At 46.9% G+C, this 21,737-nt stretch overlaps 2 protein-coding genes and 1 pseudogene across 2 annotated transcripts; 1 reads left to right on the top strand and 2 right to left on the bottom strand.

The window, feature by feature from the left end:
- LOC133229442 (histone H2B type 1-K-like) lies at positions 1 to 5,434 on the top strand (annotated as a pseudogene).
- A 661-nt stretch (positions 5,435 to 6,095) lies between these two features.
- Positions 6,096 to 13,599, bottom strand: LOC133229441 (uncharacterized). The gene is made up of 6 exons (XM_061385813.1): positions 13,539 to 13,599; positions 13,162 to 13,398; positions 11,224 to 11,349; positions 10,413 to 10,577; positions 10,010 to 10,156; positions 6,096 to 7,049 (listed from the first exon to the last, which is right to left on the bottom strand). The coding sequence occupies exons 1-6, from the start codon at positions 13,597 to 13,599 to the stop codon at positions 6,832 to 6,834; spliced, it is 954 nt and encodes a 317-aa protein (XP_061241797.1). The 3' UTR covers positions 6,096 to 6,831.
- A 1,573-nt stretch (positions 13,600 to 15,172) lies between these two features.
- LOC133230708 (phospholipase A2 inhibitor and Ly6/PLAUR domain-containing protein-like) lies at positions 15,173 to 21,440 on the bottom strand. The gene is made up of 4 exons (XM_061388532.1): positions 20,888 to 21,440; positions 18,940 to 19,041; positions 18,487 to 18,633; positions 15,173 to 16,088 (listed from the first exon to the last, which is right to left on the bottom strand). Exons 1-4 carry the CDS (start codon positions 20,940 to 20,942, stop codon positions 15,877 to 15,879), a joined length of 516 nt encoding a protein of 171 aa, XP_061244516.1. The 5' UTR covers positions 20,943 to 21,440; the 3' UTR covers positions 15,173 to 15,876.
- Between the last annotated feature and the right edge of the window lie 297 nt (positions 21,441 to 21,737).

Raw genomic sequence — 21,737 nt, 5'->3', positions numbered from 1 at the left:
GTTGTCATTATAGACATGCCTGAACCGGCTAAGTCTGCTCCTGCCCCTAAAAAGGGCTCTAAAAAAGCTGTGACCAAGGCCCAGAAGAAGGACGGCAAGAAGCGCAAGCGCAGCCGCAAGGAGAGCTACTCCGAGTACGTGTACAAGGTGCTGCAGCAAGTCCATCCGGACACCGGCATCTCGTGCAAGGCCATGGGAATCATGAACTCCTTCGTCAACGACATTTTCGAGCGCATCGCTGGCGAGGCGTGGCACCTGGCGCATTACAACAAGTGCTCGACTATCACATCCAGGGAGATCCAGACCGCTGTGCGCTTGCTGCTACCTGGGGGGCTGGCCAAGCACGCTGTGTCCGAGGGCACTAAGGCCGTCACCAAGTATACCAGCTCCAAGTAAATATAATATGCCAGGCGCTGTTACGGAGAAGGCAATGGCACCCCACTCCAGTACTCTTGCCTGGAAAATCCCATGGACGGAGGGCCTGGTGGGCTGTAGTCCATGAGGTTGCTAAGAGTCGGACATGACTGAGCAACTTCACTTCACTTCACTTTAACCTTAGAAGGGCTTCCCTTGTGGCTCAGCTGATAAAGAATCAGCCTGCAATGCGGGAGACCTGGGTTCGATCCCTGGGTTGGGAAGATCCCTTGGAGAAGGGAAAGGCTACCCACTCCAGTATTCTGGCCTGGAGAACTCCATGGGCTGTATAGTCCATGGGGTCGCAAAGAGTTGGACATGACTGAGCGACTTTCAAAAAACCCTTAGAAACCTCAACTTTTAGTGACTATAAAAGAGTAAAGAATTATGAACTTTCTTTTCTAATTAGCATTCTCTGGCTTGGCAAATTTAGATATACTTGTTATAACTTCCAGAAATATACTTTCTCATGGAACATTTTCTCAGTGTGACATCAAACATATTTACCAATAAGCCCAAATGTCTAAAGGAAGCCCAAAATGATAAACTTATGTTCAATATTTAGTGTTTCAGTGTTTTATCTTATTTGGAAATCATCTGGATATTCAATGATTTTGGCTTAACTCATTATTTAACTGAACTTGACTTCCCTGGTGGCTCAGACAGTAAGGCATCTGCCTACAATGTGGGAGACCTGGGTTCTATCCCTGGGTTGGGAAGATCCCCTGGAGAAGGAAATGGCAACCCACTCCAGTACTCTTGCCTGGAAAATTCTGTGGATGGAGGAGCCTGGTAGGCTTCAGTCCATGGGGTCGCAAAGAGTCGTATATGACTGAATGACTTCACTTTCACTTCACTTAACTGAACTTAACAAAACTAAGGTTTCCAGGTTACCAAAAGATATGGGGAAACTATTTGTAAAATTATCCTGAAAACTTTTTATTCTACTTACATCTATTTACTTTTGGAGGAGGGAATGGCAACCCACTCCAGTATTCTTGCCTGGGAAATCCCATGGACAGAGAAGCCTGGCAGGCTACTGCCTATGAGAGTGTCCAAGAGAGTTGGACATGACCTAGCGACTAAATAGCAACAACTATTTAGATTATTTGTGAAAATTTCTTCAAACCAACTTACTTTTCTTACTGACAGATTTTGTGGCCTGAACTTATTTGACTAATAAACCCAAGTAGAATAAAAATTGTATGTTTGCATTACACTCCATATTTATAATTCAAAGACATGTCTATTTTAATCGAACCAACAAAGTTGTTCTCATATTGAATATTTTCCTATATCACATGAACCTGAAAAGCATTTTGGTGATGTTCTACTGTATTTCCTAAAGTTTTATGAATACTTAATTTATGTAAGCACTTTATTTTCTTTAAGCCAATTCGATAGAATTCTTTTACACATTGATTTTTGTAATACCATCCAAAGGTAAAAAATACCACACATCTATAACACACTTATTGACACACATAAGCAGAGACAGATGCAGAGACCTTAATAGTTTCATTTAAAATTTCTGCCATGAATCAGGTACAATAATACAAAACACACTAGTTATAAAAGGACAGTTCAGCTTATCTTCTCAAATGGCTATAGCTCTCCTCTACCACCCAGTATATTTTAGCTTAAAAGAAAGGGCCTTACAGGACATGGAAGCAACCTAGATGTCCATCAGCAGATGAATGGATAAGAAAGCTGTTGTACATATACACGATGGAGTATTACTCAGCCATGAAAAAGAATACATTTGAATCAGTTCTAATGAGGTGGATGAAACTGGAGCCTATTATACAGAGTGAAGTAAGCCAGAAAGAAAAACACCAATACAGTATACTAACGCATATATACGGAATTTGGAAAGATGGTAACGATAACCCTGTATGCGAGATAGCAAAAGAGACACAGATGTATACAACAGTCTTTTGGACTCTGTGGGAGAGGGAGAGGGTGGGATGATTTGGGGGAATGACACTGAAACATGTATAATATCATATAAGAAACAAATCACCAGTCCAGGTTCAATACAGGATGCTTGGGGCTGGTGCACTGGGATGACCCGGAGGGATGGTACGGGGAGGGAGGTGGGAGGGGGAACACGTGTACACCCATGGCAGATTCATGTTGATGTGTGGCAGAACCAATACAATATTGTAAAGTAATTAGCCTCCAATTAAAATAAATAGATTTAAAATTAAAAAATAAGAAAGGGCCTTAAAAAAATTTATATCAGGGACTTTCCAGTGGAAAAGAATGGACTTTCCAGTGCATAAGAATCCACCTGCCAATGCAGGGGACACGGGGTCAATCTCTGGTACGGGAAAATTCCACATGCCACAGAGCAGCTAAGCCCGTGCACCACAACCACTGAAGCCCCGGCGCTCTGGAGCCTGTGCTCTGCAACAAGAGAAGCCACCGCAATGAGAAGCCAAGCATTGCAACTAGAGAAAGCCCATGAGCAGCAATAAAGACTGAGCACAGCCAAAAATAAACCAATTAATAATAATAATAAAAGAATCTGTGCTTTCACTGCAGAGAGTGTGGGTTCAATCCCTGGTCAGGGAACTAAAATCCCACATGTTTGTGCGTTCTCAGTACCTCAGTCGTTTCTGACTCTTTGTGACCCCACGGACTGTAGCCCACCAGGCTCCTCTGTCCATGGGATTCCCCAGGCGAGAATAGTGGAGTGGGTTGCCATTTTCTCCTCCAGGAGACCTTCCCAATCCAGGGATCGAAACCAAGTCTCCTGCATTGCAGGCAGATTCTTTACTGTCTGAGCCACCAGGGAAGCCCTAAATCCTACATGGTGGTGCTGGTTTAGTCACTAAGTCATGTCTGACTCTTTCAACCCCACGGACTGTAGCCCACCAGGCCTGGGATTTAGGGCTTCCCTGGTGGCTCAGACCACCTTGAAAGTGAAAGTTGCCCAGCCATGTCCAACTCTTTGCGACCCCATGGACTATACAGTCCATGGAATTCTCCAGGCAAGAATACTGGAGTGGGTTGCCATTTCCTTCTCCAGGGGATTCTCCAGGAATCGAACCAGCGTCTCCTGCATTGCAGGCAGATTCCCACGTGTTCTGTGGCAAAAGGGGGGAAAAAAAAGGAAGGAAAGAAAGAAAGACAGTGGTTATCTCTGGGAGAGAAAGAGGTCTAGATCTGGAAAGGAAGAGACAATGTGAAATTTTATATTCTTCTCTCAACTGGCCACTACAGATGGAGATGCGGAAGAACTGATTTGGGTAAGAATTTTCACCTTTTGTTGGCTCCTGCCAGATTTTTTAAGGATCCTGTCTACAGGTTCTATGTGGGATTTAAAGTAGATAGTATAGCTCCAGTATTTACCGGAATTTGGCAAGGTTTGCTTATTAATTTTTAATTTTTGTTTCCCCTTAGCTATTTAAGGGTATACTGTAGCGTTTACCAGGAAATCCCAGAGCCTTGTCAACTCTAGGAGAAACCATGTGTCAAGACAGGAAGTGGCAGCTGGAGAGCCAGAGAAAAGGGGAAATTCAGTGAGAGGGTTAGAATGAGGAAGAGGAGGGTATGAAGGAGATGGGGTAGGAGCCAGAGGGAAAGAGGAAATGAGTGCAGTGGGGTGAAGGGGGTGAAGAGCCTTCTGATGACTTTTTATATCTTTCAATCATTTATTTGCCTCTGTCAATTTAGAGATTGTTGTCATTCAAGCTAAGTCATGTCCAACTCTTTGCGACCCCATGGACTCTAGCCCGCCAGATTCCTCTGTCCATGGGATTTCCTAGGCAAGAATACTGGAGTGGGTTGCCATTTCCTTCTCCAGAGGATCTTCCTGACCCAGGGATCGAACCCAGGTCTCCTGTGTTGGCAGGAGGATTCTTTATCACTGAACCACCTGGGAAGCCCTTGAATCTTGATTAGGCAAAGTCAGTCGAGATAATCCATCACCTTGCCACAGATCGGCTGATGGGACATGACAGAGTCTGCTTGATGATGGGGTTCCTGACAAGACAGAGATGGGAAGCCCCCTCTTCCAGCTTTGGATGTGGTTGTACGAGGAAATGATGATGGAGCTCTGGCCATCATTGTGCAAACACCAACATACTGAGGACAGCAGGGCAGCAAGGTAGGTCCCCAGTGACTTGTGGGAACTGCTGAATTAATGGCCCCTGGGTATCTCCATCTCCATTCTTTCTGTTTTGTTGTATTATATTAGATATTCCTTACTGCTCTTGAGAATCCCTTGGACAGCAAGGAGATCAAACCAGTCAGTCCTAAAGGAAATCAACCCTGAATACTCATTGGAAGGACTGATGCTGAAGCTGAAGCTCCAATACTTTGGCCACCTGATGCGAAGAGCCGACTCATTGGAAAAACACCCTGATGCTGGGGAAGACTGAGGGCAGGAGAAGAAGGGGGTGACAGAGGATGAGATGGTTGGATGGCATCACAGATTCAATGGACATGACTTGGGCAAACTCTGGGAGATGGTGAGGGACAGGGGGGCCTGGCGCGCTGCAGTCCATGGGGTCGCAGAGTCAGACACAACTTGGCAACTGAACCACAACTGCTCCTACTCTAGCATCTTTGTTTGCCGTTCCTTCTACTGGAATTCCTCCCACTCGCTCTCCAGACCTCTGCATGGCCCTCTCTGTCAGCCCCTTTCAGGTCTTTATTCAGATGACGCTCTAAATCCTCCCTGCATAAAAGTGCACCCCAGAACTTCCCTGGTGGTTCAGTGGCTAAGATTCCGAGCTCCCATTGCAGGGGGCCTGGGTTCCCTAGTCAGGGAACTAGATCCCAAATACTGCAACTATGAGTTAATATGCTGCAACGAAAAGAACCTGTGTGCTCCAAGGAAGACTGAAGATCCTGTGCGCCGCCACTAAGACCCTGCATGGCCAAATCAATAATAAATATAAAATATAAATGCAATTTTTTAGAAAGTGCACCCCTTTGGCAGCATCCCCACTTCTCTTCCCAAACTGTGTTCTCCAGATTACTCATTACGGTCTGGAATATCATGAAGTGAAGTGTTAGTACCTCGGTCTTTGCGACTCCATGGACTGTAGATCACCAGGATCCTCTGTCCATGGGATTTTTCAGGCAGGAATACTGGAGTGGGTTGAGATTTTCTTCTCCAGGGGATCTTCCCGACCCAGGGATCGAATCCGGGTCTCCTGTCTTGCAGGTGGATTCTTTACCATCTGAGCCACCAGGGAAACCCAGATGAGAGGTTTATTATCTTCCTCTCCCATAAAACATGAACTTCCTGAGAGCAGGAGATTTTGTTTACTCAATGTCCCCCATGTCTACAACTGTGCTCGATGTATATAGTGATCAATACATTTTTGTTAAATGAATCGTTTCCGTTCTTCTCATTGGACTTTCTATTACTTTCAGCTGTGAGCAAATGTTCCTGGAATTCTGCCTGCGGTGAGAGCCTCGATTTTATTATACCTCTCTGCTCCGTCCTTTGGATCCAAAGCTTGCTCTAAAATGATGCTCACTCCACATTGAGCATGTGATCTCAAGGCTCCCAGACCTTGTCATCTGAATCCCCAGGGTATAGAGACCACATCGGGGGGCCCACTTGAGGCTGCAGTGTCAGTAAAAGGAAGTCCAAACCACTAGGCACTGTGCAATGCGATTCATTCAGCTTTGGTGACAGCAAGGATCAAACCAGTCAGTCCTAAAGGAAATCCACTCTGAATGTTTATTGGAAGGGATTTGAGCAAACTCTAGGAGATGGTGGAGGACAGGGGAGCCTGGCATGCTGAAGTCCATGGAGTTGCAAAGAATTGGACACGACTTAGCAACTGAACAACAGCACAGCTGAGAGACTGTGCCGGGACTGAAGACGGCCCATGGTGGGGGTGGAATGCGCTGCTCTGAAAGCCTGAGGAGGGGATGTATTTTGTCCTCAAGCCCCAGGTTGGCTGCTAGGACTTTGCTAGACCCTGAAGAGGGAAAGAGAAGGAGGCGCTGTTCTCTAATTTTCTTGAGAAGAGATACAGTCTTGAGGGAGTAGCCAGGTATTGGGAACCTCCTAGTTTTGAGGAAGGATGTTATTCAGTCTTTGGCCCCCCCAGTAGGAAGAAGAATGTGTAACCATGGAAGCATCTCTCATCTGAGGAGGAAAAACAGCCTAGTCTAAGGAAGGAGGCATAGCCTTTGAGGCCTTTGGTGAGGAAAGAGGACCAGACTTGAGGAAGCCCTAGTCCGAGGGAAGAAGCACAGCCTCTGTGGTGAAGAAAGAGGACTAGCACTGGGGAATCTCTTAGTCTGAGGGAGGAGGCGCACCCCTGCGTTTTTTACTTTCTCACCGGAAGCTTCCAAACCCCTAGAAATGCCCTAGTAGAGGGGCACCATCTGGCGGAACAAGCAGGGAGGCTTAGAGGAGGGGGTCGGGGGTGCAGGTGGGGTGGCTCAGGAGAGGGTCGCGGTGCCCAGCGCGACGGTCAGCACCGGCAGGGCGAGGCGGAGGCCAAGCGCTGCGCCCGAGTGGCACTTGGGGTCCAGGATGGCGCGTTGCCTGGCGTTGCAGACGGGCGGGCCGGCCAGCCGGTGGCCCGGGAGCACCGGGAAACCCTCTTCCTGGCACAGGTCGCGGGTGCCGCAGCCGCGCACGCTCAGGTTCCGGCCGCCTGCGGAGACGAGGGTGGGGACGGGGACGTGAGGCTGCGCCCCGCGAGGGCGCGCGCCTGGCGCACGCACTTCGCCACTGGTATCAGCGCCGCGTCGCTGTCTCCAGACTCCCGGAGTTCCTCCAATGCAACAGACTGCCTGGAAACTCCCTCCAGCCTCGCGGGGTTGCCTTCCTAAAAGGCTCTGTCACGTGGAAAGGGGAGCACAGAGCGCGCGCCAACCTCGGAGGGAATGGCCGGCCCTCAAGCCCATCTGTGCCCTCCAGGAAAACTTTCCGGCAGTGTTCTGAGCCTTGATCTGGAACTGGTCACCACCGTTCCTTTCCTTAATCTTTGTGTGTTACTCATGTGTTACAGGTGTTCTTTCACTTGTATTCAATACTAATAAAAATTATGACACCTGGAGGCCACTCGGCTTCACACATCCCTCCAACCAGTTTCCCAATTATTTCCTAAGCTCCTCACAGCCCTATATGATTAGTATGACAGGATGTGACGTATTTATATAAAAACGTAAATATGCCAGAGTAACCAGTTTATTAAGGACTTGTGAGAAATTTGAAAGTTAAATAGTCTGGCTTCCCAGGTAGCGCTAGTGGTAAAGAAACCACCTGTCAAGGCACCTGTAGAGGCAAGAGATGAGGGTTTGATCCCTGGGTCGGGAGGATCCCCTGGAGGAGGAAATGGTGACCCACTCCAGTATTCTGGCCTGGAGAATCCCATGGATGGAGGAGCCTGGAGGACTGTGGTCCATAGGGTTGCACAGAGTTGGACTTGACTGAGCAGCAGGTACACACCAGCAGGAAAATACTTAACTACAACTGTTGGTGTTATTTTTAGGTCCTTATCTTTTAGCCATATGTGGAAATGCTGATGGTTGAGTAGTAGGATATCTGCATGTATTCAAAATAACATGGGGCCTGGATAGAGATGAAGCAGGATCGGACATGAGTAGGTAATGATCACAGTTGGGTGAAAGGTCCACAGGGCTTATTAAACCATTTACTCTTATATTTGCCTTGGAATTTCTCCATAATACAAAAGTTAAGAAGAAATGTAAGCCTCACAGCACAGTCTGAGTTTATGTCATCTTGCCCTGAACTGGAGTACACTTTCTCAAAGAGCCAAGTTTGTGAGTCATGGTCCCACACCCACCGTCATGCACACCCATCCACACATGTACACACACACACACACCTCAATCCCAGTCCATATGAAGCCCAAGAGACCAGAGAACAAACCACACAAACACACCCAGGCTTCCTGCTCACTGACATATCACCCCTTCTCCAGAAACACCCACACACTTACCCCATTGTGCACAAAAAACTAACTTCCCCAGTTCATCTCTTCCCTGGACAGTGATCGATTAAAGAGCTATTCTGTCCACCTGAGCCTTATTCACATCTAACAATGATAACCACTAACACTGCTGCGGCTGCCACTGCTAAGTCGCTTCAGTCGTATCTGACTCTGTGCGACCCCATAGATGGCAGCCCACCAGGCTCCCCCGTCCCTGGGATCCTCCAGGCAAGAACACTGGAGTGGGTTGCCATTTCCTTCTCCAATGCATGAAAGTGAAAAGTGAAAGGGAGGTCGCTCAGTCGTGTCCGACTCTTAGTGACCCCATGGACTGCAGCCCATCAGGCTCCTCTGCCCATGTGATTTTCCAGGCAAGAGTACTGGAGTGGGTTGCCATTGCCTTCTCCGAACCACTAACACTGAATGTCATCAGTTCCAAGATGCAAATCCCTATTCCCCAACAGACACACACACACACACACACACACACACACCATTTAGTCACTCAGTTGTGTTGTACTCTTTGCAACCCCATGGACTGTAGCCCACCAGGCTCCTCTGTCCATAGGATTTCCCAGGCAAGAACACTGGAGTGGGTTGCCATTTCCATCTCCAGGGAATCTTCCCAACCCAGGGATGGAACCTGAGTCTCCTGTCTTGGCAGGCAGATTCTTTACCTCTGAGTACATACATATATTTTTGAATACTTTGGAAGACAGCTGTCTTCCTGTCTTCCCATCACCTTAGATTTGCTGACATGCCATACATAGCCCTTACTATGTTCTAGAATTATGCTCTTCAGTACAGTAGCCGCTAGCTGTATGTGGCTCTTGAGCCCCTGCCATGTGGTTGGTTTGAACTGGGATGGGCTATGAGTGTAAAACCCATGTGAGATTTCAAAGACTTAGTAGGAAAAAAATGAATGTAAGATTTCTCATTTATCATTTCTTATGTCATTTGCATGTTGAAGTGATAACGGTTGGATAAGTTGGGTTAAAAATATATTATTTGGTGGAAACCAACACAATTATGTAAAGCAATTACCCTTCAATTAAAAAATAAATCAATTTAAAGTTAAATAAAGAAGCCAGAGGAAAATATATTATTCAATGAATTTCACCTTTTACCTTTTGCAAAAGGCTAGTAAAAAATTTTAATTTGCATATGTGGACATTGTATTTCTTTTGGACAGCACACATCTAGAAGCTTCATGGATTATCTTATTTAATATTCATAACAGATAAGAGACTTTGATTATCCTCTTTCTCAGATGGGGAAATTGAGGCACAGACAAAGAAAGTCCCCTACCCAGAGTCACCCAGCTCATAAGGGCTAGGATTTGAACCCAAGCAGCCTGGCCCCAGAGTCCTGCTTTCTGCCCTCTACTCCATCACCTCTGTCATGAACTCCTCTAATCCTCATCAAACCCTGTGAGGTATGTACCGGGGTCCTGTGCTGGCTCCCGGCAGGTATGCTTCTAGCATCCCCACTTATCAGAAGAGAAAAATGAGGCTAAAGGAGATGAAGGTGCTTGGGCCTCACAGGGTCAGTGATGGAACTGGGCCCCCCAAACCCAGGCATGCCTATATCCAAACCAGTGTGTTCAGACGCACTCATGCACACGTGCATGCACACACACACACACACACACATCTTACCTACTTCGGACACCAGATTTACGTGGATACACTCGGTCTCCCTGCTGGGACACTGCATGTAGAAGGAGGGGCTGCAGGGCCCCGAGTGGCCCCCAGGACATGTAGGACACAGGAACTTACTCAGGGTGCTTGAGGCTGGCAGGGCGGCTGTAGAGGGGAGAGTGATGGTCAGCCGGGAGGACTCTCAGGACCTTCCAGGGTCCTTCATGTGCTCATAGGCTCTACTACAGGGGGATGACCTTAATGGGATTTCCCAGGGAGCTGCAGTCAAGGTGGCTTAGGGCAACCTGACTGGTAATGAGGATTGAGTGCCTACCCTCCTCAATCCAGGACAAACTCTCCTCCAAAGTCACCCCACCACCTCCTTGGCCTCCCATCTGACCACTCTCTGGTGGCAGCTCACCAAGAGGACTGGGCTCTTGGCAGTTGCCTTGGCAACAGGTGGTGTTGACCCAGAAGCCGAAACCAATGCTGTAGGTCAAGGCAGAGATGGAGTTGGCAGGTGTGCAATCCTTGGAGGCCACACAGGAACCATTTCTCCAAGCGACAGAGTTAGTTGCACCTAGGACTGGAAGGATATGGAGGGTGGGTTCATGAGAAGCAAATACGAGCCATCTTCATTTCCCCACTAGGGACTGAACCCACATGTTTACCAGCACCCTCTGCTGTGGAAGTGCTGAGTCCAGATCACTGGACCGCCAGGGAATTCCCCAAATCATTGTTAAGTCATGAAGTCTGTTTTTTTTATCATTGTGGTAAAAAGTATATATATACATAATACAAAGTTTACCTTCTCGGCCAGTTTTAAGCGTGCAGTTCAATAGTGTTCACTATATTACATTGTCGGGTAATAATACATCTCTAGATTTTTTCATTTTGCAGAATTGAATCTATCACGATTCTGCTTTCTTTTTCCCTGATTTTGACCACTCTAGATACCTCAAGTAAATGGAATTATACAGTATTTATCTTCTTGTGTCTGGTGAAGCTTCTATATTTTTAGCTGCTTTGCCATTCAGGAATTCCTATGACACTTGCAGCATCACGTTTTAAACTCCCATCCTCTGTTGCAACCAACCTCTGTCCTTCATAGCCAGGAAAGGGTTACCATGGCTAGAGTTGAAGCAGCAGACACAGGAGGGCAAGGAGAGGTCTTGGATGTCTTCTGTCCCCCTTCTGCCCGTCCTCGCCCATCCTGTCCCAGGGGCGCTCACCTGTGACGCCCACCGTCTGAAGGCAGTGGTTCCTATCTTCAGTGCAGGGGAGAGGGTTGCAATGGTGGAGGTCTGAGCAGGTGAAGCACGTGGTGACCTTAGCCTTGCTGTGGGCCGTGTAGGGACCTGGGGAGAGAGGAAGATGAGCTGGCTGGAGGATACGTGTGTGTGCGTGCACGCGTGTGTGTGTCAGTTTCTGGGCACATAGCTATATGCGTGTGACGGTGCTGTGTGGATGCACTTCTGTGATGAGGCAGTTTGTGTGTATGAGCATCCAGGCCTGTTTCTCTATGCACACGTGGTCATGTGGCTATACGTGCATGTGCTGCACTCTGTGTGTTCTGGAATTGTCTGAAGAAGGGTAGGAATGTTTGTGTGTCTGCTTTTGTGAGCTCCTCTGTGTGTGGGTGTCTATGTTGCTGTGGCCGTTTAGTCTCTAAGTCGTGCCTGACATTTTGCGATCCTATGGACTGTAGCCCGCCAGGCTCCTCTGTCCATGGGATTGCCCAGCCAAGAATACAGGAGTGGGTTGCCATTTCCTTCTCCAGGGGGTCTTCCCCACCGAGGAATTGGACCCGCGTCTCCTGCATTGTTAGGCAGATTCTTTACACTGAGCCACCTGGGAAGCCCATGTGTCTGTGTAGGAGGCTGCTCTAGGGAGTCTGTGTTTCCAGCAAGGTTTAGGGTGCTTGGATATACATGTTGGTGCACAGATGTGTATGTTAGCTAAGTGTTTCAGTGTGTGTGTATATTTTGTACTTGTGTGTATTAATATGTGTGTGTTTGTACCTTTCTCTTTCCCAGTCCATGTGCTTGGATCTGACAACCAACAAACATCCGTGTGTGTGTCCCTGCACAGATGTGTCATATATCCACAAGGACTGTACCCACAAAAATTCCATGTCCCATCTCCCAGTTGTCAGTAATCCTAGTTTGCCCTTTTCCTCTTTCCACGTTATAAATTTTAGCTCTCAATTCTACCATTTTTTTCTTCATCGTCATCATTCATTTAATCCTCTAATTAGTTTTGAAAAGTAAACTGCCTAACAGCTGGTAATCTGAGATAGTAAAGGTGAGAATGTTCCTGCTTTGCCTGCAAGTTCAGCAAACATATCTTCTTTATCACAGGACTGTCTTTGCTGTGCAGGTTCTAACAAGAGTATTTTCTATGCCCCCAGGACACTGAATCCAGGTTTGAAAATTACCTTTGCTCCTCTGAAATGTCTATAATTCTGCTCAGTTGTCACTTAAAAACCTGTTGCTGGGACTTTGCTGCTGATCCAATGGCTTAGATTCCACTCTCCCAATCCAGGGGGCCTGGGATTTCATCCCTGGTCAGGGAACTAGACCCTACATGCTGCAACTAAGACCTGGCACAGCCCAATAAATTAAATAGCTATTTTACAACAACAAAAAAAAAACACACAACTGTTAACCTGGTAAATACTATCTAAATTAACATCTCTCTTTTCTGGAAGACAAAAACTATTGTCAGTGTTCTTTGGTAAGCCAAAAGAAGGCTGTTGTCAAATGCGTCTTCTTTCACAAGCCAGGAAGTGAAGAAAATGAAAAGACCATCAGATTTCTTCTAAACCGAGTTTAGATCTCGAATCTCCTTTACACAACAGGATGTTCTCGTTTTGACGTAGTGCTCCTCTGCAGGCGTGTTTTGGGTGCTGGGATGTAAATGCAGATGGTCTGTGGATGTGGACCAATGGGATTTTCTGCATCCAGGTGTCGGGTGGTGTGAGTGCATCTGTGTGCATCTGTGTGGTGGTGTGTGTGAGCACGCGCCTGCGCACATATGAGTAATTGCATTCTCTGAGAGCTTGATGGTAGGGAGAGGGGATACTTGGGAACACATAAGATCAGGAAGGGCATTAGGGACCCAGAGAGGGCAAAGAGGGTAGAGCCTCAGGAAGTCTGGGTTCAAAGCACCTGGCTGGGTGGTAGGAGTCACACGGCTGCATTCGGGCTTGGTGATGAGACGAAATCCAGACGCTTCCGGGCCCAGCGTGGTGTTCGCTTGCAGGTGGCAGATCTCTGGTGTAGCACAGCCTTTCAGGGTTTGGGGGGGTCCCTGTAGAAACAAGATAAAGTTGGCGGGGGGAGACTCAGAGCTTGAGCCTTCCCAACTTGATGTCTGTCTTTCTCTGTGTGAAAGTTTCCAGCTCTCTTGATTGTTCTGTATGATTCATTATCAAATCTATCTGGTCATTTCTTACAACCTCTTGTTGCCCACTCATTTGAAGGGTTCTAACTGTATTCCTTCATATATGTCACATATAACTACGCTATGTTCTGTGGCTGCTAACTATAATAGCTGAGTTCCTTGTGGGCCCACATCCGTCGTTTGTTGCCGCTGCTCTCACTCATGGTGGCTTGTTTCCTTGTGCGTTTCATGGGCTCTGGATTGGGAGCTCACATGGGGTTGATGTCATCCGTGGGAGTCCTGGAGGCTTTTCCCTGGAGAGCATTTGCCTTTGCTTATACTGAGATCAACTGGCCTATGCTTTGTCAGATAAGTCAGATCAGCTGACTCACTGGAAAAGACCCTGATGCTAGGAAAGATTGAGGGCAGGAGGAGAAGAGGAAGACAGGATGAGATGGTTGGATGGCATCATCAACTCAATGGTCATGAGTTTGAGCAAACTCTGGGAAAGAGTGAAGGACAGGGAAGCCTGGTGTGCTGCAGTCCATGGGGTCACACACAGTCAGACAGGACTTAGCAACTGAACAACAAAATACTGAGAGCCAGGGGTTCTACCAACCTGGGATCATTTCAGTTTCCTTCCAAGATCCCTGACTTACATAGGGGTTAAAGAGTCAATTCTCCAACCATGCTGTGGACCCAAGATCTAATCACTTAAAGCAGGCTTTTTTTTTTTTTTTTTGGCCCACACTGAGAAGCATGTGGGATCTTAGTTCCCTGACCAGGGATCGAACCCACACCTCCTGCACTGGAAGGTGAGGTCTTAGACATAAGACCACCGAGGAAGTCCCTTAAAGCAGGCTGTTATAAGTATTTGCTCTCAGGGCCACTGTGCGTTACATGTTTACTCACTGATCTTCTGATTTCTGCTCACACTTTAGTTTTCTTTGGGGACCCTTGGAAATCTCCCTCAAGCTCCCAAAATCATGGGGAAACTTTTGTACAGCATCTAGTTCATCTGTAAACAGTGGAACCAAGGGGGATGGGTGGTGGGAGCAATCCATCCTGGAAGCAGGCTAAAAGATTAGAGTGTATTGCCTGTGGAGCAGTTAAAAACAATAAAACCAACTGAAAGTCGGTCTGCTTTTTATTATCATCATATGCCAGCATTTCTAAACAGTGGTAGTGATAAATACCTCTCTCCACCGGAGCAGACCACTCCTACCATTCTTGTTCCTCTCACGCCCATCCTCTGAGCATGCCACTGTTTGTAACAGAAAGACCCTGCAGAGGATCTAGTCCACCAGACTGCTAGGAGCAGAAGCCCAGACCACTTCTCTCCTTGACTCTTCACAGGTAATCTAGTCTCTGATCAGTGTGGTTGTGTTCCAAGCCTTTTGTTCAAAAAGCCTCTGCTCCATCCCTTTGCAAACACGTGATGATTTAAAAATACACCTGCAGGGACTTCCCTGGTGGTCCGGTGGTTAAGACTCCACCTTTCAATGCAGAGGATGCCATTTCAATCTCCGATGGAGGAGCTAAGATTCCACATGCCTCATTGCCAAAAGACCAAAACATAAAACAGAAGAAATATTGTAACAAATTCAATAAAGACTTTTTAAAAAATGGTCCACATTAAAAAAAAAAATCTTCCCTGGGGTAAGAAATGGCAACCCACTCCAGTATTCTTGCTTGGAGAAGCCCATGGACAGAGGAGCCTGGTGGGCTACACAGTCCATAGGGTCGCAAAGAGTCAAACACAACTAAAGCGACTGAGCACGCATATCTAAGGCTTAATAATAATAAACTGATTTTTTTTAATGTGAAAAATAAAATAAAACTACATGTGCACATTCTTTAAGACCAATCGGTGAGGGTCGATACCTCCTCTCCAATGAAACCAGATGGACTTTTGTGATTATTTCGATCAATAAAACATAGACGACATGACAGGCTGTGAATTCCAAGGCTAGGTCATAAGAGACCATGCAGCTGCCACCCTGTTTGCTGGACTACTTGCTCCTGAACTCTTCAGCTGCCATGCAAAGATGGTGGCAGCCTTGATGTGAGGAAGCCCAATGAAGAGAAACCACACAGAGAAGCTTTGAGATTACATGGAGAGAGAGGTGGCCAACTAGCCCCAACTGCTGCCTTGTTTGCTGCATTAATCAATGTATTGGAGCTCCAGCCGCTGTATAAAAAGCCCCAAGGCAGCCATGCTGTAAGGAAAGCCAATGTAACCAATGTGGAGAGAACACATGGAAAAGCCCAGATTTTACACGTACGAGATGCTCATTAAGCCCCTAGTTGCCCCTCGGTGTCAGCTCCAGCAGCCCTCTAAGTGTATCTATGTGAGAGAACAGAACTTTCCAGATGAGCTTTTCCTGAATTCCCAACCTACAGAAACCATAAGAGTTAATAAAATGATTGTTTTTTAAGGCACTACAGGTAAGAGACATTTAAGTAGCAGTAAATAACCGGAACACACATGCAAATGAACTTCAACACTGATTTGTGCAGACAGCGTGGAGGCCGGCCATGCAACTGACCTCCTGAAGGGAACCCTTACCTCCATGCCATGTCCCACTGAGGGTGAAACACACAGTTTGGTTTCCAGTGCAGTTCATGACCGACAGGGAGTCACACTGAGCCAACTTATTCCTGGGACAGTAATGGCACTGCAGCCCGTTGGGCTGGGCTCTGGGTCTTGCTTCTGGTGGGAGTGGTTGTAATGAGAGTGAGATGGGGCTGAGGGAGACCCCCCTTTCATCCCCCTTTTCCCACCCTCTGTTCTTGCTGCTTCCACCCACCACAATCTTCCTCCAAAGTGAGACCAATCTGGTCTGAGACACCTCCTTCTGGTCCTTGAAGACTGATTCCAAGGAGCAGTGAACAGAATCAAAGGTGGAGTTGGCCCCATGCTGTCCGTTTGTCCTAAGCAAACCTTCATGCTGAAGTCCAAGGGTTCTTTCATTCATTCCACAAACATTTCTTGAGCACCTACCCTGTGCCAGACCCTGTTTTCAAGACATTGGCCACACGGACAAAAGCCCTCCCTCTAACACCCCAAATTCCAAATGTGATGAAAAGGTGATGCTGTTATTTTAGATCTTAAATATTGTGGGGTTTTACAAAAGGGTAGTTCACCACCATCTGGTTAATTCCAGGTTCTCCACCATCTGATTAGTGTTCAGAGCTTTCTTAGAGATCTGGAACATTGAAGAGGAAGCTATTTAAGCATATTTTTTTTCCTTAGTCAAAACAGCCACAGATTGTTTTAACATGGGTTTATACTGAAACATTGGCAGATACAGAAAAGTAGAGAACTGTGCTGATTAATAGATGGCTTCTCTCTACACGTGGTTATTAAATACTTAAACTGTGGGTGGTTCCCTTTGGGATGTGCTCTGAGTATAAAACATACCCTAGAGGGTGTGTTTTCAGAGGTTTCATTTGGGAAAAGAAAGTAAAAATATCTCATTAATAATTATATATTGATTATCACCATGTTGAAATAATAGCTTGGATATGGTACCTGAAGATCTATTCTTAAAATTAATTTCACCCGCTTCTTCCTACTTTTGAATGTGGCTACTAGAAGAGCTTTCATTCTCTGTGTAGCTCACAGTTTATTTCTACAGACAGCTATGGGCATCTTGCACATGTGTATGCTAAGTCACTTCAAAGGCCAGTCGTATCTGGCCCTTTGAGACCCCATGGACTGTAGCCCGCCAGGCGTCTCTGTCCATGGGGATTCCCCAGGCAAGAATACTGGAATGGGTAGCCATGTCCTCCTCCAGGGGGTCTTCCCAACCCAGGGATCAAACCCAGATCTCCCGAATTGCAGGTGAATTCTTTACCACCTGAACCACCAGGGAAGCCCTACCAAGAGACAATTACTCTAGTACCCCTGAAACTAATACAACATTGTAAATTAACTATACTGCAATATAAAATGAAATATAAAAATATTTAAAAGTCTTAAAGAGCAATAAAGTAAAAATATGGACTTCTCTGGTGGTCCAGTGGTTAAGACTCCATGCTACCAATGCAGAGGGCGTGGGTTCGATCCCTCCTCAGGGAATTAAGATTCTACATGCCATGTAGTGTGGCCAAAAGATAAAAATTAAATTAAGATTACCAGTAGAAGAATCTGAAAAAGAACAGATATATGTGTATGTATGACTGAATCACTTTGCTATTCATTTGAGATTAACACAACGTTGTAAATCCAACATAAAATTGAAAAATTTTAAAGGAACAAAAAAATAAGATAAAAATGATCAGTAGAAGAATCTGAAAAAGAATGGATATGTGTATATGCTTATTTTGAAATTTAAAAGAATGAAAAAAATGAGACAATTGCTCCAAGTATTCTAAAGTAGTCTCTGCAACTTTTCTTTACACATAGGAGCTTTGTTTGATGCAGTTATACTCCTAACTGACAATCTATATGCTGACTAGCATACCCCGCTCTTGGCTCAGACCTGGACGTTGTATTTGGTTGATGTGCACAGTTTAGGAGGAGGGAAGTCCCAGGGGTCCGGACGGATGGCTAGTGGCCCCAAGTGTGGAGCTGTCTATAGAGTCTCCCCACTGATACACCTGCCAAATTCAAAACTCCTTCTCTGGGAAAAACAGCCAAGCACCAAAAAGTGATCTTTATCACCGTTCAAGGCCAAGTTTGGAAGGAGCCAGCGAGGAGATGCTCACCGTCAAGGTTGAGCAAGTGCAGAGTCAGCACCAGAAAACGAGCATTTCCCCTTAGCCTAGACCGAAGCCCATCACCAATCATGACATATCTTGTTCTGTTTGACTAGACTTCAGGCAACCCCTCCCCTAAGGAGAAAGAAGAGTCTGGAGCTTCTGTTAAGTGCCGCCCCCCCCCCCACCACAATAACTCCATAAGTACAGCTACAATTTATAGAGTGCCTACTCTGTGTCAGCTTTGCACTCTCTGCAACTCTTGCACAAATTATTGCACACCCATTTTCCAGATGAGAAAACTGAGGTTCTTCTTGTCCCCATCAGCCAAGCAGAGCCAGAGACTAAGGCCAAGTTCCCATGACACCCCACCAGGGTGTGTGATCCCCAGGGCCTGGCCAACAGACCTTGTGGGGTAACACTGCTACAGTTGTCTTCACAACAGGCTGTGTGGATCCAGAGACTCAAGCCAGGACCGTAGGTCAAGGAGTAGACATCTTTTCGACAGTCCCCAGGGGCCACACAGGACCCATTCTTGATGACAGTCCCATTTGCTGGTGACAGAAATTGAGGATGGGAAGTTAGAGACCTCCCTGCCCCAAAGCCCTCCGGGACCTCTGCCCCCTCTGCAGCAATCCCCACAGATCAGTCTGGGGCTTCAGATGGTGTCGAGACCACCCCCCGCCACCCCCACCTCCCCACTGCCATCCCAGCAGCCCTGAGCTAGCTGAGCTACGAGGTGAAGTTCGAAACTTTCAGTCCCGGGGGGGCTGGTCCAGGCCACTCTCCTCCAACCCCTGCCCACCCACTTTGTCCATCTTCCCTACCCACCCCCCGACCCCGGCCGGCCCATCCCCCACCCAGCTGCAACTGGCTAAGCAAGCAGGCGTCCTGGGCCGGAGGACAGGTTTTCTCTATGCAGTTTCCCAGCAAAGGGCAGACTGGACACGTCTTGGTGGTCCCTGTGGGGAGAGAGGGGTGATTATACCCTGAGATTTGAGAAGGAGGGAAGGAGAACAAACACATATACTCATACGCAGACACACAAGTCAAAAATAGAGCTAAGAGGGACTTCCCTGGCGGTCCAGTGACTAAGATTCTGTGCTTTCAATAGAACTAATGGTGGTGGGAGGGCTGCTGGGAGAAGATCAAGGAACATTTTCCTGGTGGTGGGTAAATGGCATTCCAGGTGGGTGAAACATTGCAGGCAAAGGTTGGGAGCTGAAATCAGCATCTCGTCTGCATGTAACTTACCAGTTCTCACCATGGAACTCTTTCTCCAAACATCTCCCCCTTCCCCCACCAAGTCCAGAACTGAACAGATAAGAGAGTCATTTCCTGAACTTCCCCCTTGAGGTCCAGTGGTTAAGAATCCACCTGTCAATGCAGGGGACATGGGTTCTATCCCTGGTCTGGGAAGATCCCACATGCCGTGGAGCAACTAAGCCCGTGTGCCACAATTATTGAGCCTGTGCTCTAGGGCCGGGGAGCCAAAACTACTGAAGTCCTGACACCCCAGAGCCCGTGCTGCCAAGACCTTGTGGGGTAACACTGCTAGTGCCACCCAAGAGAAGCCACCACAATGAAAAGCCTGCACACCGCAGTATAGCCCCTCTACTCTCCTGCAGCAACCAAAGGCCCCTCCAAAAATAAATAAATCATTTTTCTTTTTTAAAAACAGTGTCATTTCCCTTCATTGGCTGAGGACCACCCTGTCTGTCCAGCAGGTCTTAACCCCCAAGACGTCTCTGAGGCTCTTCCAAGAAATCTCAGGGCTCTAAGACACACACCCTGAAAAGGTGTATGGCTGACCTTGACTCACACCGTCTACTTATAGAAGAGGTAACTGAAACCAGATGGAGTTTGAGTTTTACCCAAGATCACACTGTGAGGTCCTGGGCTGGGTCTTGACTGTTTAGTTCCTATCCTGAGCCAAAGTGAAAGTGTTAGTTGCTCAGTTGTGTCTGACTCTTTGTGACCCCATTCTCCAGGCAAGAATACTGGAGTGGGTTGTCATTTCCTTCTTCAGGGGATCTTCCCGACCCAGGGATCAAACCCTGGTCTCCCACATTGCAGGCAGATTCTTTACCCTCTGAATCACCAGGGAAGATCTCTCCTGAGCCAAAGGTAGCAGAATCATAACCAGAGGGAAGATAGTCAGGTGAGGTAAAGGAATAATAAGTTATTATTAATAACTCACCTTCAGGCAAGGCCACTTATGGCCTGATATTGTTCTAAGTCCTTAAAATCTTTAAACAAAAATTTTTGTAAGTTTAGAATTATGTTTTATTTGGGGCATTCCTGAGGACTTAAACCCAAGATACAGCCTCTTATATAGCTCTGAGGGACTGTTTCAAAAATGTAAGGGAGGAGTTTTCTGGAATATAGTACAGTATAGGAGTTTTTGCAAAAACAAAAACAAGAAAACAAATAGTTGAACACCAAAAGGTTACTGTTAATTAAAGAAAACCCAGAAGTATCAAGTTATTTAATTTTGCACTTTTCTATCCCCTCTAACTCATAAGTTCAGTGAGAGCCCTGCCCCCAAGAGCCCCCTGAGGGCTCTATCATCCTCATTTCACAGATAGGGAAACCAAGGCATAGAGAGGTTAAGTGGCTTGCTCAAGGTCACGCAGCTGAGAAGTGGCAGTGCCAGGATTTGAGCCCAGGCAGCCGGGCTTCAGAACTATGCTCTCAAACACCCCATCCAGCTGCCTCTGCTGAACAAAAAACCAAGATACAAGAAGCTGCCACTCGGACTCCCATCACCCCCTCCCTCTCCGAGGAACCACACACAATGCACCTTACCTTCTGGGACTGCCAGCGCTCCCAGGAGCACTAGAAGTGGGGGGAGCCAGAACATGATCCAGGCTGGAGAGGAGGAAGAAGGACCAAGGTGCCCTGGCCTTTTATTCAAGGGCCTTGTCTAGGGTGTCAGCCCTGGAAGAGGGAGAGCAAATAGGCGGGGTGGATAGAGCCCCACCTGCCAAGCTGGCCACTGGGAGCAGGGCAGGGGCCTAGAGAGCTTGGAGGTGGGGAAACTGAGTCCTGAGGGGCCTGGGGGACAAGCCAGAGGCTATTCAGTGAAGCCAAAGAAGGACAATTGGCCTGTTTTTGTTGTTTTTGTTTTCTTCTTTCCTTTTTCGCCCTTTTTTTCCTCCCTTTTTTTTTTTGTTTGTTTTTTGGGCATGTTGCTGTTATTAATATTATTACTAATAGGTTTGCTGGTCATTTTATAGGAGACATTAACTCACTGGATCCTTCTAATAATCCTACAAGCCATTATCATTAACCCTCGGAAGCATATTCCAAAATATTTGACCAGGGACTCCCTTGGTGGTCCAGCAGTTAAGAATCTACCTGGCAGTTCAGGGGACGCAGGTTCAATCCCTGATCAGGGAACTAAGATCCCACATGCTGAGGAGCCACTGAGCCCACATGCCTCAGCTAAGACCCGACACAGCCAAATAAAAAATAAATAAATATCTTTTTAAAATATTTGACCATCAGTCAGTACAGGGCAGGCTCTGCAGCAGTAACAGTTCAGCCCCATTACTAGAGTGCTGTTCTGGTCCCCTTCACCAACCTGGTGATTCCGTTTTAGTTAGTAGAACTTGGGGGTGTCTGAGAAGACCCAGACATGCCACGAGTTGGGGAG

This window comes from Bos javanicus, chromosome 18, assembly GCF_032452875.1.
Source record: "Bos javanicus breed banteng chromosome 18, ARS-OSU_banteng_1.0, whole genome shotgun sequence".
Taxonomy (NCBI): Eukaryota; Metazoa; Chordata; class Mammalia; order Artiodactyla; family Bovidae; genus Bos; species Bos javanicus.
This window is presented reverse-complemented; position numbering and strand designations above follow the sequence as displayed.

What these genes read in the sequence shown, in the direction of transcription:
- LOC133229441 (XM_061385813.1), bottom strand. Translation starts at nt 13,599, where the DNA reads ATGAGTGAGAGCAGCGGCAACAAACGACGGATGTGGGCCCACAAGGAA. An exon ending in GACTCCTACCACCCAGCCAG is followed by an intron (nt 11,350 to 13,161) that starts GTGCTTTGAACC and finishes CTCTCTCCCCAG; the next exon opens with GTCCCTACACGGCCCACAGC. An exon ending in TCAGACGGTGGGCGTCACAG is followed by an intron (nt 10,578 to 11,223) that starts GTGAGCGCCCCT and finishes ATATCCTTCCAG; the next exon opens with TCCTAGGTGCAACTAACTCT.
- LOC133230708 (XM_061388532.1), bottom strand. Translation starts at nt 20,942, where the DNA reads ATGTTCTGGCTCCCCCCACTTCTAGTGCTCCTGGGAGCGCTGGCAGTC. An exon ending in GCTTAGCCAGTTGCAGCTGG is followed by an intron (nt 18,634 to 18,939) that starts GTGGGGGATGGG and finishes TTCTGTCACCAG; the next exon opens with CAAATGGGACTGTCATCAAG. An exon ending in TAGCAGTGTTACCCCACAAG is followed by an intron (nt 16,089 to 18,486) that starts GTCTGTTGGCCA and finishes CACTCCCACCAG; the next exon opens with AAGCAAGACCCAGAGCCCAG.